The 16,436-nt window shown below is 39.2% G+C and overlaps 1 protein-coding gene across 1 annotated transcript in view; it reads right to left on the bottom strand.

Moving 5' to 3' along the window:
• Window positions 1–348: 348 nt before the first annotated feature.
• Window positions 349–16,436, bottom strand: part of gfra3 (GDNF family receptor alpha 3) — a 110,514-nt gene continuing 94,426 nt past the window's right edge. The window contains exon 8 of the mRNA XM_047353785.1: window positions 349–14,625. Coding sequence (XP_047209741.1) covers window positions 14,404–14,625 — 222 coding nt within the window. The 3' untranslated portion in view covers window positions 349–14,403. The remainder of the gene's footprint in view (window positions 14,626–16,436) is intronic.

The following is a 16,436-nucleotide window of genomic DNA, read 5'->3' as shown; positions in this document are numbered from 1 at the left end:
GAGTTTGACGCTGACTTTTAAGTCATATTCATATGTTTGTGAAGGCAGATGAGTGTCTTACATATAAATGAAGAATCATAAGCAAACATCTATAACTTAGCTCTTTAGTAATGCCATAATATAAATCAACTCCATAGGCTCTCAAACAGTCCCACCTGTTGATTTTAGTTATTTTGACAATGTTAATACATTTTCTTCATCTCCTGCTGCAGCATATATTTGCAGATTTCTCTGCTGCACTTTAATGCCTACTTCCTGTTCTAATATATGCAGAAGATAAAAATAAACAGCACAAAAGCTTCATTATGTAAAAGAAATCATTTCAAAAAACAACAGTAGAACCTGAAGTAAAGAAAGGTCAGCTTGTACATTTATTTTATTATTCACAGGTGAATACAGCGGAGGCATGGAGTGCTTCATATTCCCTCTGGGCACATTCAGCGGGGCAAAATGACACCGGATGATCGGAAATTGAAATATTTCATGCGAGGCCACATATGTGCCCACTGAGATACCAAGTTTTAAAACAATACAGCTTAGAACCAACCACTGATCTCTAGTCACTGGGGCCAGCGCTTGAATGTTATGTTTTTCAATTTACTTCCTATTTGTGTGCCAGACAGCCCACCAGAGGTTCATGTGCTTACAAAACAATCATCGACAGTCCAAACAGGTAAAAAGCACAGGCCCAATAGAGCGTCAGAATATTACACACTAACATGGAACAGAGTGGGAAAAGCCCTCCCGTGGGCTTTGTGGTTCCCTCACTCCAACGATGTACACTGACATGCTGTAGGCAGGAAGCAAGGGCAGAAGTGGGCTAGGGTGGAGGGTGGAGTGGTGGGTTTCAGCCTCAGTCAATGTTCTTAAAAGAATTTACATGGAACAGTTTCTGTCCAGGGATATGACTTTAGTGTAGAATTTGCAAAGGTTAAAATGTGACAGAGGGGGAGATTTGTCCATTTTTACAGAGTTCCCCTCCAGGGACAGCTCCATCCACACAGCTGTCTCCAGTTTGGAGAGACAACTTTTCAGATTGCACAGCCGCTCGCTCATGAAAGCCAGCCCCATTTCCGAATCTGCGACTGTTTGAGCTAGTGTGTGTGCGCGTGTGTGTGTGTCACCGCCTCAATCTCCACAGCGATGATGTCCTATTCAGCCAGGCACCTGCCGGGATAAGAGCTGGGGGAGGAGGAGGAACGGCTTTCACTCAGTGAGTCAAATCGGGGAGGGAAAAACATGAAAACGGCTGCCGTGCCCTCACCAGGTGTTGGTGGATTGAAAAGAATAAGACTTCCGAAGATCATTCAGCTCCATTTACCTTTTGGGATCACCCGGGGTGCAGCAGCCTAGGTGAGACACAGGTATCCATGGCGACGAATTGCAGACAGTAAAAGGATTGTGCATCTGTTACAGCTGAAAAAAAACATTCAGCTAAAGAGACAAAAACAGCAAGCAGATATCTGGAATAGCTATTCATGTGTAATGAAGGAGAGTCTTTCAGAAAGTTCAGGAGGTTTATCAGGTGTCCATGGGCCTGGAGGAGTATCTTCCAGGATGTCCCCGTCATTTCCTTTGCTTTCTTTTTAAATGTCCAAAGTTGATCCCACTCAGAGTGTAAGCATGGGATGACCGGTCCTGTAGCAGCATAAATATTCTCATATAGATGTGAGAATATATCGATATACCACCAAAAATACTAATGCATGAACAGTAAAAGGACAAGACAAAACCCACAATCCCCTTTTTACACAAACCTTGGTCAGAATTAATAATAAAACGTGCTTGTTAGATACCTTAAACTGCTGTTTCATTGAACTGAAATATGCATGATGAAGTGTTGTATTTCTGACAGATGGGATGACATTCAGAACTGACCCGGAACAGAACCGTAACACACTGATAAACGATTTAACACAAAAGATATTTCATTTATAACAAATACAGGTCACAATACATTCTCTGTTTTTACTGCTACAGTATTGCTACAGTATGAGTAGTAATGACTAATAATTAATGATAAACTTTAAAGTTGGTTTTTACATCATTCTTAGGTAAAGCAATTATTCATTTCATTTTTTTAAGGCGCTTATTGTGACTTATATCCACAATGGATGTTGTTTGGGGAAAAGACGCTACATCGAGGGCCAGCTGTCTATGAATAATGACTTATATCTCGTAGAAAAAAACATCATAAACATAATATTCGATTTGAATTGGATCTGTCTGATGTTTACAGATCTGAATGATGTCCTGTGGAGAAATTTTCCAAGAATGCATAATTTTTTCTAACACTTTTTCTCTACATACTGTAGTTAGACCAGTCTCCTCACTATTATCATCAGGGTTCACTATCCTGCACAATTTTGGCTTGGTTTGTTTATCTATGACTCAGTCCTGTCCTCTCAGCACCCAGCTGGTCAAGGCCCATTGATCATCCTGAGCCTTGAGGTTTCTTCCTGTTAACAGTGAGCGGTTTCACTCCACTGTTGGTCTGTGCTTGTTTAGAATGAACTGCTTCATAGGAAAGATTTCAGGTTTCCCTAGACAGTCAAAAGCCTGAATCTGATAGTATGGAACTACTTTTTAATTGGATTAAATTGGACTGTTTGTAATAGGATAGAATCTAAATGTAACTTAAATAAATTGACTTACGTGCCCCTAATGTTCAAAACACTTGTTTCTACTGTACATCTGACAGGTTTTGTATTAAAGATAGAAGTCAATCTCAGCTTATAAGTAATCCTGTTTTGATACCAATGCAAAAGCTGGAAGAGTTACCATGTCTGAAAAACAGCCTACTGCAGGCCAGGGCAGATAACCTGGCTACTTAACCTTCTAATGTCACCGTGTTAGTTATTATAGTTACTTCACAAAGACCAGAATGGAAGAAAAGTGACTTGCTTCCCCTCTAATACAACTCTACGTACTTACATACTGCTGCTAAATTCCCTAATTTTTAGCTCTTCCACCCAAATCCCAATATCTTTCATCTTTCATCTCCCTTCTCGGGACTAAATTAGAATTTTAACCTTTATCTAGAAGATGTCAATAAATAAATAATGGTTTGAATATCGTTGTCCTGTACATAAAACAGCTTACTCTGATCTCAAACAAAATTCCTAACCACTATTTTCTCACTTCGAATATGTTTGACTATGTATCAAAATCAATATAACAATAAATGAAGACTGTACTATTAGAGCCACATAATAATTAATAGGGCTTCAATATAAGATATTTTAGCAGAACATAAAAAACATTTTGTATTTCTGTTTTCAAACATAAGCAGCTAGAGGATATTTACATTTTATTTAAGTAGTTAGTTTGGAGTTTTTTTTAAGGTTCTGTGATGTTATCGTCAGTAATTATTCTCTTGCATGATGACATGTGAGCTTGTTAGAAAGTACATACATCCTCAGAATCAGATATTTGCTATATCAATATGTCCCATCAGCTGGTTTGGTTGATCAGCGGATCATCAATCCACTGGTATAATTTTAAACAACTACGACACCTATAAAGCACAGGAACAAATATTTAATGCTGCTGCACAACTCTCAGTCTCACACAAAATCTAAAGTGTTACTCAGTTCTTAGCGAAGTTGGATGGACTGTTAAGTCACAGCTGATCTGGCGAATTGATGCAGTCGGCAAGCTCAACCAAGCTAAATATGTTCATCTGAATAAAACAGCACCAAACTTAACAACGGTTTCTTGTGAAATTGTAAACTGTAAATATCTGCTAACATATTGTTAATCCCATTGATATTAACATTTTCAGTTTGAGTTGTTTTAATATCCTAAAATCAGCTAAAACAGACGCTGTAGGCCTGACCACCTGCTAGCTTCCACTAGCATGATCATTTATTTACATTTTCAACAAGCTCACAGGGATATATTTCTACAACAGCTAATGGAACTATTACCAGTAAGTTCATTGAACCTCACTTCAAAAAATCCAAACTAACCTTTGAAACTCTGGCAAATTGTGTTTTCATGGCTTTAGAATCACCCAATGGTTAAAACACACATGCTGTTACAGGCTTAATTAAACATAATTCATGGTGTTTTTATGGGACACTTTACCAAAATGTCCACAAATTATAAATCATGCCAAAGTTTATTTATTTTTTTAAGAAAAATTTACAAAAAGTATATAGTGAGAAAACAAAAATCTGTAGACAAAGGAACATTTACCTCCTGTTCTGCACAGTAACTGAGTGACATTTCAAGGGAAACTGACAGTCTGAGAAAAGAAACTTTATGGCAGGAACACAAAAAAAACTAAAATATATTAAATCTATTATGCATTTGTAATGCTCAGGGTGCCTTATTGTTCTGAAATTAACAGAATGCGCTTCAGCAGCTCTGAACACAAGCAGACACCAAAGCGCCTTAAAAAAACATTTTAGAGGGAACTTTTTCTTTAATGTTCCTGAAATCAACAGAATGAACAGAGAACATGGAGATGGAAGGGCTAATGGGGTAAGGTTCAGCAGACATGACTGTGTGTTTGTGCTTCTGTGCTTATTCATATGAATGATTTAAAAATTATAGCAAACAAGTGTGTTTTTGTCAATCAGAAATCGAAAAAGAAGGATGCATCCTGAATGTGTGTGGGTGTGTGGCTGACAGTATGTGTGTCTTCCAGCACTGATGCGTCAGGACCTACAGAGTGTGAAATGGAGCAGGGAGGTTCAGGCTTCAGCCACAACTCATTGCAACACACACACACACACACACACACATCGCGTGAATGTGTGTGCGACATATTCACGCATACAAACACAACTCTATCTCTTGCTCTCATACCCGTCCTTTCTTTCTGCCTTTATTTTCTACCCTTTCTACGTTTTCCCCACTTTCATTTCCACCGTTGCACTCATTCTTTCCCACTTCAGTTGCTTACTTCCTTTTTCTTCTGTCCTTCCACATCCTTCACTTCCACTGTATCTCTCTGTCACCGCTTTATTCCACCGCTTTATCTGTCTGGATAAAGCTCTCTCTGCAGTGGAGTTTGTTTTTCTCCCTGCTCTGCCTTTATCTTCCGTTTGGATGCCGAGTATGTGCAGCAGCATCGAGAGAGAGGGAGACAGCATCCCCATGTCAGGCCAGTGATGGATTAGAATACTAAAATACTGAAGAGAGAAAACAGAGACTCTAAACGTTCAAATCTGACAGGGTGTGTGTGTGTGTGTGTGTGTGTGTGTGTGTGCATGCACCTTTCTGCATGTAAATCCAGTGCGTGCTAATAGAACAATAAAGTAGAGAGTTTGTATCAGAGCACACACACATTATCTTTCTCGGTTCCCCTCTCACCCTGGAGGCTTTCTTTCCGTCTCTCTCTCTCTCTCTTAGTTGATTTAACGCTTGACTTCCCTGCTTGTTTATTTCACTACATGTTAATGTAAATCACCAGTGTCCACTCCTTCTGCTGCCGTCTATTCTCCCCCTGTCCATCCCTCTTGTCTTCCTGCCCCCGGGTCTCTGCTCTGACGACAAAGAGCTGAGACAACAATTAAAATGAACAACAGGCCTCAGTAAAAGGCCATTGCCCCGGTCCCCGCCGGCCATGTCAATCAGACGTGTTTTCCCCTGCTGATCTCAATTAACCCCCGCTACTGGGTGGTAGGAGGTCAGGTAGGTAGTGACCCTGCTATCTTAATCTATGTAATGGAAGGATGGAGGGCAGAGGAAACTATACAGCATGTATATACTGCCAAATAAAAAGGAGAAACCTTCGAACAAGGCAGTGATGTTCACCTCTGAAGGAGTTTAGGAAGTTAGCGCTGTGGAAGTGATTGTGCAGCTCCTAGTTTCTGCTAAGAATAAAACAAGGCTAGTGTAGCAGTGGATCTAATCAGTGATACTCTGATCAATATAAATGTAGAAGTGTGATAGGTTTAACAAAAGAACGACAGAGCAGCCATGGGCCAATTCACCACTTTCCCAGTCCGTGCTTCTATTTCCATCTCATACCTGCACCAAACCATTTAATACCCATAAACTTTATCTTTCTTTTTAGATAAGAAGATGAATTGACAAAAAAGATAAAGTTATCTTAAGACTTTGTTGATTTATTTTGGTTCTGATCCTTTTTTGGACTATGGGAGGACCATAGTGCAAACCATTGGTTGTCAGAGTGGATGTGAACGTCCCCCGGGAGGGAACAAAATGATCACAACTACAAAGATCTGAAAGGCAAAGGGGGGAAATGACCAGAACCTGAATGGGTTGCTAAGAGAGCAGGATGGCATGGATTTCTGTTGCAGCTCAACCGTCCAGTAAGCTTGTGGAGCTTTGACTAGCAAACAAAATACTGTGCTATACATGAGACCAGACATCAGAATGGTTGTTGTAACAGTACACTTTCATGGTGTTAAACGAGATGTCAGAGTTAGTGCTGGAGTGACTGGAGTTTTCTTTGACTGCATTGACCACAGAGCCCCTCCCCCACCTGTCACTGCACCCCGCTGGTCTGAACAAAAGGCTGGTACACAACAACAAAGACAAATTCAGAGGAGGTATTTCAGAGTAAATGAGCAGCATTGCTTTCAAGCAGCCTACTGAAGGCTCTACTCAGGTTGATAGAAGGACAAATTATCCAGCTAAAATCAGTTTGTTCTACCTTAAGTGCTACTGTTTTAGCACGTGGTTATTCTGTGGTTTTATTTAAGGCTATGTATCAAAATAAAATACTACTAAATAAATGTTAGAGATCATTTCAATTTTAATAATAAATAAATTATATTAATTTAGCAGCGGTAGTAATAATTGATGCTTTTCTGGTTTACATAAAAGCAATTAGACCATGTTAAACATTTTGGTTTCAGATTTCCATGCACATACTTTCATACCGTCAACCTAAGGTATTCTAATGACTTTCAGACTGTGAGATTTTCAAACCGGTCCATGCATATATGATATGATTTCACTATTTTTAATACATGTTAGGGATTTGATAAATCCAACCAAACATATCGCTAAACTTAAAATAATCCATACCCCTGGCAGATTTAGATTTAAAATGACTTTCACTTAACTAGTAGGTTTGAATATGATAGGAATCAAGAAAGACATCTCTCAAAAGATGATAAAACAATGCAGGAGTATAAAGTTTGCAAAAAAGGAATTTATCTGCTTTTATTTATGTTTTAATAAAAAAGTCCATGTTAAAAATTATTTATGTAGTTTTCAATAATCAATAGAAAATCTTTTTTGGCTTTATGGCATCAAAACCCTTTTTATAAGCTCTGGACAGCTTTTTGCATGTTTCCACGGCTCTTTCAGATTTAGGACTCTGGATGGGCCTCTCTAAAGCATTGTGGTGGTAAATTTAAAATAATACTTCTAATGACTCTGGCTTAATTGTAACACCCCAAAACAGTTCAAAGTAGCCTTTGTTGTGTTTTTTGTTGCTTTGCTTTTTGGGGGGATTGCAGTGCAGATTTTAACAGAGAATATACCTCTTCTTCTGTCAATGTGGATTTGCAAGAACACCTCTTAGCCTTCTGTTTCCTAACAAATCTTAGTAGAGCTAAAAAGCAATATCCCCTTTGCCCTCTTCCTGCACCACAGAGACAATTGGGTACCCTAGCCTGCAGTGTGAATGTGCAGCATGTTGGGTTATTACTAACAGTGCAAGGGAAAGGGATGAAAGGCAATTTGAGATGCAGGCAATTCATAACTTCATAATCATATATTTTTAGCTTTAATATATCACGCTGTTTGTTTACCTTTATGCTAAGTTTTGATGTAACTTCGGACTTTAACCTGTTTGAGAAGTGCTAGTTCAAAAGAGCTGAGTCAAAGGACTGTCCCTCATACAGGGGAAGTAAATAAAAGCACTCATCTTCATATGAGGAAACATATATTTTGCAGCTACAATTCTGCACAATATGCTGAGTATGCCCACTTATGCAAAATATAAATAATCGGCAGGTTGTTAGATAAAACTTCACTTCAGTGTGAGTGATGCTTCCAGCCCCCGTTTTGAGTGAGAATCACAGTAATCATATTGGAATCCCCCTGTTCCTCATTCTCTCAACCCACCATTTCTAAGGGGGAGGGCACTTTTAATAGTTTCTGTGGAGTAGACAGAGGGCTAAGGGCTTAACTTTCTACCCCTTAAAATAATGAAGAATGAGTTGCAAACACACACCACTGGAAATATTTTCTTAATTGACACATTTTCAAAAGGTATTCTAAATTAACCACTGAAATGTCTAGTTTGATGGATTCAGATACATTTACCATTATATTTTATATTTTGGTTATTTCTTAAGCATTAAATATAAATTATGCCAATGTCTGCAGCAGGATTGATAACTGTTTGTATGACACATAAAACCAGATTAAATCCAACAAGTTCATTTTAACCACTACGTGAAGGAAGTGCCAACAGACAGGGGATCGGGTAACCATATGATATGTGTTTCTCTCTAAGTAACTAAGCACCTATTTTAATAGCTAAATCCAACAATAAACCTGACTGTGTGTAATGTATCTTTTCCATTGTGAAACGTGTTGTTTTGTTGGCCTCTTTGTTAATTAGAATTTCTAACGTCCAAGCAAACAATGTTCTCTGCCTCTGAAATCACAGCAAAGTCAACACTTTTTAACAAAGTAAAGTCAAATTGTGGGGGGCAGAATCCTAGGAGAATTCTGCATTCTGTTTAAAGATTGGTTTCAGTGATGGACAAACTCTTTGTCTGTGGGCTGTGTTGGGTCAAAAAGGCCCTTCAGACTGGATGTGTTCCTCAGCACCTGGACCTAACACAGGGCCCGAAGGAAAAGAAAAAACGGTTAAAGAACCTGACCTGCCCCTCTCAGTCTCTGCCCTCATCCTTTCATTCCTTTATAGTCTTTCCTTCCTGGCTTTACAAAACAAACTTTTTCTTCCTCTTCTTCTTTGTTTGCCTTTCCTCCATTATTCTTTCTGTTTATCCTCTCCTCACTTTATTTTACTTGTTTATACTGGTATTTTATTCCTTTTTATTCAATAGAACCTGCTGTCTTGTCTTTTAGCCCTCAAGGTACCTTGAAGCCCAAACATCTCTTTGAAAACAATTCTTCTATATGTCATTTTAGAGGCTAATTGTGTGAAGTTCGGTAAGGGTTTGATTTTTACTTTTAAGTTTTTTTAAATTCCACTATTGGCTCTATTGCGTGGTGTATATAATGGGAGATTAACAGATATGCCTACACTCTTTACCCTCAGAGACCAATTCAGTCCCACTAATTCCCATTTTAACCACGTTTTTGATATACAGCAATCCTGACATTAAGATGATTCTCCATTGGATACCTAAAAAAAATCTAAGCCTGTGGATGTTGTTCAGAATATATTTTGCCTCTGAGTGAATGTTTGTGCCATCAAGACAGACAAAATATATGACATGTTATGAGAAAAAGGGCATACAAAGAAAGAAAAAACTATGTATAGCTGTTGAAAAGATTTGATGGGGTAAAATTGAAAAACAAATTTATACAACTGTGAAAATACATCTCAACTGGAAAAAAAAAGTTATGCTGTATATCCACACACAGGCAGAACGGGTAATGTGTTAGGAACTAAATGATGCTACATCATTTGATGAAAATGATCAACACACAGAGGGCTTAATCCAAAGTCACAGAGGAATTTTAACAAACAATCTGATGTGGCAGTTTGGTCCTCTTTGCTGAAGCAACTTAAAATGGTACTTTGTGGTTCGTATGGTCCCCAGATGCTTGTATGCATGTCTGACAACATAGGGACATGATCTTTATGAGATGATGGATAGTGTCCTGGGGTGTCTCCTCCCAGATCCTGACCAGGGCATCACTGAGCTCCTGGAGAGCCTGAGGTGCAACCTGGCAGCGGTGGTTGGACCTAAACATGATGTCCCAACGATGTTTTATTGGATTTAGGTCAGAAAAGCGTGGAGGCCAGTCAACGGTCCTTCATCCTCCAGGAAATGTCTACTTTTGCCACATGAGGCTAGGTGTTATAATGTACCAGGAGGAACCCAGGACCTATGATACCGGCAAAGGGTCTACCAATGGGTCTAAGGATTTCATACCGATACCTAGGTGCAGTCAAGGTCTAATTGTTTATCCTGTACAGTTATGTGCATCCCTTCATGGATATGCCTTCCCCAGATTAACACTCACCCACCACCAAACGATCATGCTGAACAATGTGAAGGCAGCATAACATTCACCACATGTTCTCCAGACCTTTTCATGTCTGTCACATGAGCTCAAAGTGAACCTGGTGGTGAAAATAACAGGGTGCGAGTGCAGCCCCTGTCAACTCCCATGTTCTCAGGCAAATGCCATTCGAGCTCTACAATGCTTGGCTGTGAGCAGAGGGCCTACTAGAGGACCCTGTTCTAGTCTGTTTCTAATGGTTTGTTCAGAGACATTAATACCAGTGGCCCACTGGAGGTCACTTTGTTGGGCTCTGGTGGTACTCATCCTGTTCTTACTGGCACCAAGGAGCAGATACCAGTCTAGCTGATGGGTTACGAACCTCCAATGGCTCTGTCCAGCTCTCCTAGAGTAACTTCCTGTCTCTTGGAATCTCTTCCATGCTCTTGAGACTGTGCTGGGAGACAAAGCAAACCTTCAGGCAATGGTGCGTATTACTGTACTATCCTGGTGAAGTTGGGCTGCCTTTGCAACCTCTGTAGGGTCCCAGTATTGTCTCATGTTACCAGTGGTGACACTGACCCTGGTCAAATGCAAAACTACTGAAACCAGTAAAAAATGTGGAGGGAGAAAATGTCTGCGGCCTCCACCTGCCATCGATTCCTATTCTTGAGGTCACCTCATTGTTGCCTCTTTATTTCACCTGTTGTTAATTTTATTTACACCAAAACAGGTGAAACTGATAAAAAAAAAAAAAAACTCTACTACTGAACTGACCAGATCAATATTCCAGGAGTTTAACTAACTAACTATTATTCTCTGAATCAAAAGTGTACCTTTATTTATTTATTTATCTTTTAACAATATATATTACGTTTTCAGTAGTCAGGTGAAATTATTGAAAACTGTAATAACCTCATCCCACTATTTATATTATATAATACATTATACCCCCTAGTATCCCACAAATGTTTGAAAGACATTGCATATTTTGTTTGGTTGTTTTTTTTTGTACTGAAAAAAAAATCTGAGGTTCTCATGAGAAAAAAAAAATAAACAAAACATAACATAAACAACAAAAAAAAAAAAATTTGTTTAGGTCTGAAGTGGAGGAAAAAAAATTTAAATTGAAAGTGAAAAGAAAATACTTAATTTTAACAATTGTAACAAACCTTTATGAGAGGGACTGAGAGGTCCAGATTGAGAGATATTTGATTTAATTATGAGAATAAAGTCATAATATTGCGAATTGTTTATGCACATTTTCCTTCTTTATTAGTTTTTTCCTCTTTTATTTGGCCTAAAGCATCATCTGTGGTCTCTGTGCTTTTTAATTTTCTGTTCTCTTGCACTTTTTCATTTAGTTTTGTCCTGTATGCTTCTTATTCTTTTTGCCTTTTTGTGTCTTCTTCATCATTAAATGGTAGTACTGGTGTTTTCTCACCCTTAAGCTACCAAGTACCTTTGATTTAATTTTAATAAATAAATCAATGAATTAATTCAATTTCCTCATAGTTTCCCTTTGTTTATTTTATTCACTTGCTACCTTGTTTCCTGTAAGTTTCTGTACTCTTTCCTTTTTCATGTCATTTCCTTTCACCTCTTACACTCCTGTCATGTCTCTCCTTTTTCCCACTTCCCTGTTCCTGCTCCTTCTTCTTGCCTTCTGCTGTCACTGCCACCAGTAAGATGGAAGTTAATTTCACCCGCTTCCCAGGAATAGGAAAAAGAACAAGAGAAAAAAAATTGTGTCAGCAAAAGATTTATAAGACATAGAAAATCAAGAGCCTGCGATTCTCTCTGCTTTTTTTTTGTGCTCCAGGGTCCTTTCTGTTCTCGCTATAGTGCACTGTTTCTAAATCTGCCTGATGTACACCCACCACCCCTCCCTATCCTACACACAAACACACACACACACACACTCCTCCCACCCTACACCCTCCACAGGAGCCTGTCAGATGATAAAGAGATGTTGTCAGGGACTGATTATCAGCCTCCCAACTAAAAACAAGTTAAACATCAAATGCACAAAGACCACACAGAGACTTGGCCTTATTTTATTATTAATTTCTCCTACATAAATCTCTCTTTCCCACTCTCTTTACTTTGTCTCAGTCTTTGACAGAAGTAGCATGTGTTTTTTTTCCAAGTCTGTATATGCGTGTGTTTTGCCTGCTGGGGAGCAATTTGATTTGTTCTGCCATTTTATTTTAGAGCTCATATTGTTTCTTGTGTATTGTTTTTATTATGACGGCTTAATTCATATCGGTGCCTGTAGCAGCTTGGTCCCTGGTCCTGCATCACCTGGGAGGACGACGGGGACAGCAGTAGAGCAATAAAGTGAGAAAGAGCTGCATCGGCTGAACGTACACAAGTGGGGGTGGCGGGGTTCAGCGTGTTTGCAAATGTGTGTGTGCGCATCTTTTTTTGCAGCATGTATAGCTGAGCTGAAGTGGGTGGGAATGATGAAGTGCTAGACTCAGATTATAACAAAGGGCTTTTGGCTGTTTGATGCTTGTGTTCTCGTGCACAAACACACACGACATGAACTTGCCACCTTCTGTTCATCAAACAATAAGGGACAACAGTGTAATTTGTCACTCATGCTGGCTGGAGAGTAAGCCGCACCCAATATATCACTTTGATAAAGTTCATGTGCATTAACCCTCAGTCACAGTTAGGGTGACCTATACAAGAAGGTAAGTCTCAACCGGGGGGACCAACAATCACCCATCAGTCATTTAAAACAGTGAAAAAAAACAAAGACAGACTCTTACTGAAGCTGTGGGGCCTTTATCTCTGTGGGGTGTTCACATCTAAGCACTTAAACCAGTTTGCACCAATTAAAGTATTCTTTTAAGAGTTTCTCACTTGCTATCTTATTTGTATATGTTTAAATTAACCAGTTTGCACTGTGGCACTCAACACCGTAGGATTAATGTGTTATAAACACATGAAGACATCTTACTTCATGAGCTCTCCTTTTTTCCTGTATTTTTATTTCACACATTACATTTTCGCTGGTGCTCCCTGGCCACTATAGCTATCATACAAAACTGTCACATGCGTTTGTATTCAACCACCTTTACTCTGATACCCCTAAATAAACCCAGTAAAACTAGTTGCTTTTAGAAGTCACCTCATTAAAGCACATATGAGACGCGGAAATCTTTTCCCTGCAGGGTTTCATCATCCTGGCTGATTCATTGTGATTGCTTCCATTGTTGAGGTCAAAACTGGGTATTGTGTCCACAGTTAGTGAACAGGTAACTCCTCCCACTGCTGCTCATTCACTGACTTTAAAGGAGAGGCACTCTTTGTGACAATAAAGATAATTTTCAACAATAAAACTATACCTAATCATTTTCTCACAGGGATCACGCTTTATAACTTATTTAGAGTCACTACAAAGTCCACAGAAAGGTGTAGCTGTAAGAAATTCTAAAGGGATTTTAGTGATGTAAACCTCCATGTTCTCCTGCTTTTGGGGCGAAAGGAGCGGAGCAGAGTGGAGAGAGAACTCCAGTCAGGATTAAAATCTAGTATTCTAGCCATAATGTAAGACGATTTCACAGCATTTAACTAGTGAAACTGAATGATAATTACGTCAAAATCAGAGGAAGTTTGTAAGATTTACTGATAACACTGAATAAACAGTGTTCCATGGTAAACCTTTCAGCAGTTCTAGCTATTTTTAAGCATTTCCCTTTTTCACATATTAGTTCTGAAAGACCATAAAAACCACTGGGTTCACTTTTAATGATGTGTCATGTTTTTACAAATTGGTAGTGCTGGTGGTGGACATTTTGTGAACACTCTATTTTGGCTACTTGCTTATGCATCAGCACATTTCAGATGTGTAATTGAAGCTAAGGGGCTAATGTGAAGCAGCTGATCTCAGACCCTGCCAGTGCCACTTAAAACAAACAAACTATTATCTGTGTGCTAACATTAAATAAATGTTTAAGTGTGCTTACTGGTTAGAGGTAGCATGTGGACACCACACTGTGACTTCATTCAGAGCCAAATAAATAAAAGTGCCATTTTTCATGTTTGCTGTGAAAATAGGAAACAAAGATGGGATTCAGGAACCAAGAAGATGCTTCTGACAAAGTTCATTTCCTCCCTCTGTTTCTTGTACCTTTTCAGCAATCAGACAATGATTGTTTGCAGAGCCATTTGATGTGAGTGTGTACATGTATGAGTGTGTATATGTGTGTGTGTGTGTGTGTGTGTGTGTGTGTATGTATCTATATATCCACTGTTCTACCCCCAGCTGAGGGCAGCAGTTAGGAGCAGGAGGAACAGCAGTACTGGTTTAGTAGGGCTGGTGCTGAGGGATGCAGCCCCTCCTGTTCCAGATGAACCCAGGATGGAGACCGTAGCTCTTTCCGAGTAGAGCGGGATGACATCAAACTGGCCACCTTTATCACTCTCCTCCTCTTCGACCGTCTGTGTTAACTCCTCGTCTTCCTCACTCTCTACCACCTGTTGGGATGCAGGCAGAGTAAGTGAAAGGTGCACCGGTGTTTAGCAGCTTAAATAGCTTTACAATTTCACTGCTGAAAATCAGTGTTGCATGTCTAATTCACACACAGTGTTCACAACACCGTGCAGACTAGAATCCAGTGATAGTTGTTCTTAACCTTTAATATTTCCAAGTTGCCTGACAGTGGAGATGCCCCACACTGATCCCAGGTACCTGCTCGGGGTCCCTTTAAAATGATCAGTGTCAGAGTCCCTGAGGAAATTTAATTACCAATAACCTTTTTAGAGCACTCCCTTGTTCCAGCAAAATCCACCAGTATATTTTTTACAGGCCGATTTTAAGACATGACATCCTATGTCAGTTGGCACAGCCTATAAAAATTTATTCTAGGTTGCGCATATTGTTCTCCTAATCTAACAAATCTGTTTTGTCCCAAAGAATCACCATCACTTCTCACTCTTTACAATGAAACTGTCTGAGTCATGTGACCCATTATGCCCAGTGGCTTCATATATCTCAGCTTGTAAAGGTACACAAACAGAGCTGGAACATTAGCAGCTGAATTCAATTCAATTCAGTTTTATTTATATAGCGCCAATTCCCAACACACGTCGTCTCAAGACACTTTACGAGGTCAATTCCTTCGAATCATACAGATTTTAAGTCAGGTTCATACATTCCAATTAATCCTAACCATTGAACAGTGCAGTCAGATTCTGTTATTTATTCAAATTGGTTTAAAGGTTTGTCTATATAAGCAAACCCAGCAGATTGCATCAAGCCAGTGACTTGCAGCATTCACTCCTCCTGGATGAGCATGTAGAGACAGTGGACAAGTGTTTGCATTGACTTTGCAGCAGTCCCTCATACTGAGCATGCATGTAGCGACAGTGGAGAGGAAAAACTCCATTTGAACAGGAAGAAACCTCCAGCAGAACCAGAACAAGGCTCAGTGTGAGCGGCCATCTGCCACGACCGACTGGGGGATTTTTTTTCTATGACATTTTACAATGTTTAAAACAAAGCACAGAATTTATGAAGTAGGTTTAGTCTATGAACTTAATTATCAACAAGTCATACTAATGTTTGCATAGCATTTCAACAAAGTGCTCCGAGGGAGAACATTTTCAGCAGGAGAAAGACGTCAGGAATACAGATAGGGGTGTCTTCTGCAGCTTCTCAAACATAGTAGGTGAGTAAGTTAAGTGGGGCACAATCCCACTACTAATGAACATCATTTAACACTGATAAAATATAGCGTGTTATTTCTCTGCTTATGTACAGAATTTATTTGAATGAAAATCTAAATGTCTTTCCTCAAGTGCTCAGGATAAAAAAAAATCCTAATCAGGACCAAAGGTTGGGCTAGAATTTTTGACTGACAGGGTCAAAAAAAATCCTGTCATAATCTATTTTTACCCATCACTTTATTCTTTAAAATTATAATAATTAAACATTTAATATAATTTATTTTCATTCATTTTAATTTCTGCATGTTTGTGCATCCTCAGACAAATCAGTTTCTCATATTGGCTTTTTTAACATCCTCCCTCCTCAGCCAGAACTCCTGCTCCCTCTGAACTCTTTACTATCGCCTAACTTCCTTGCTGCCGCTTGCTCGCTCCGTAGTTGCTCAGGCCTGATTACTTGGTTGTTCTTCATCTTCCACTGCATCAGTCCCTCTTTTTTTTTTTTTACCTCTTTTATGAACACCATCGTAGTTATTGGGCTTTTTGAAGAAACTTCAGACACTCATCTACTGTGACATGTTTCGGAGTGAAGCCAACGAGGTCATGCATCAAGTGTAAAC

The sequence above is a fragment of the Girardinichthys multiradiatus genome, chromosome 23, assembly GCF_021462225.1.
Source record: "Girardinichthys multiradiatus isolate DD_20200921_A chromosome 23, DD_fGirMul_XY1, whole genome shotgun sequence".
NCBI classification, from domain to species: domain Eukaryota; kingdom Metazoa; phylum Chordata; class Actinopteri; order Cyprinodontiformes; family Goodeidae; genus Girardinichthys; species Girardinichthys multiradiatus.
The sequence above is the reverse complement of the archived record's forward strand: the minus strand, read 5'-3'. Positions and strand labels throughout refer to the sequence as shown.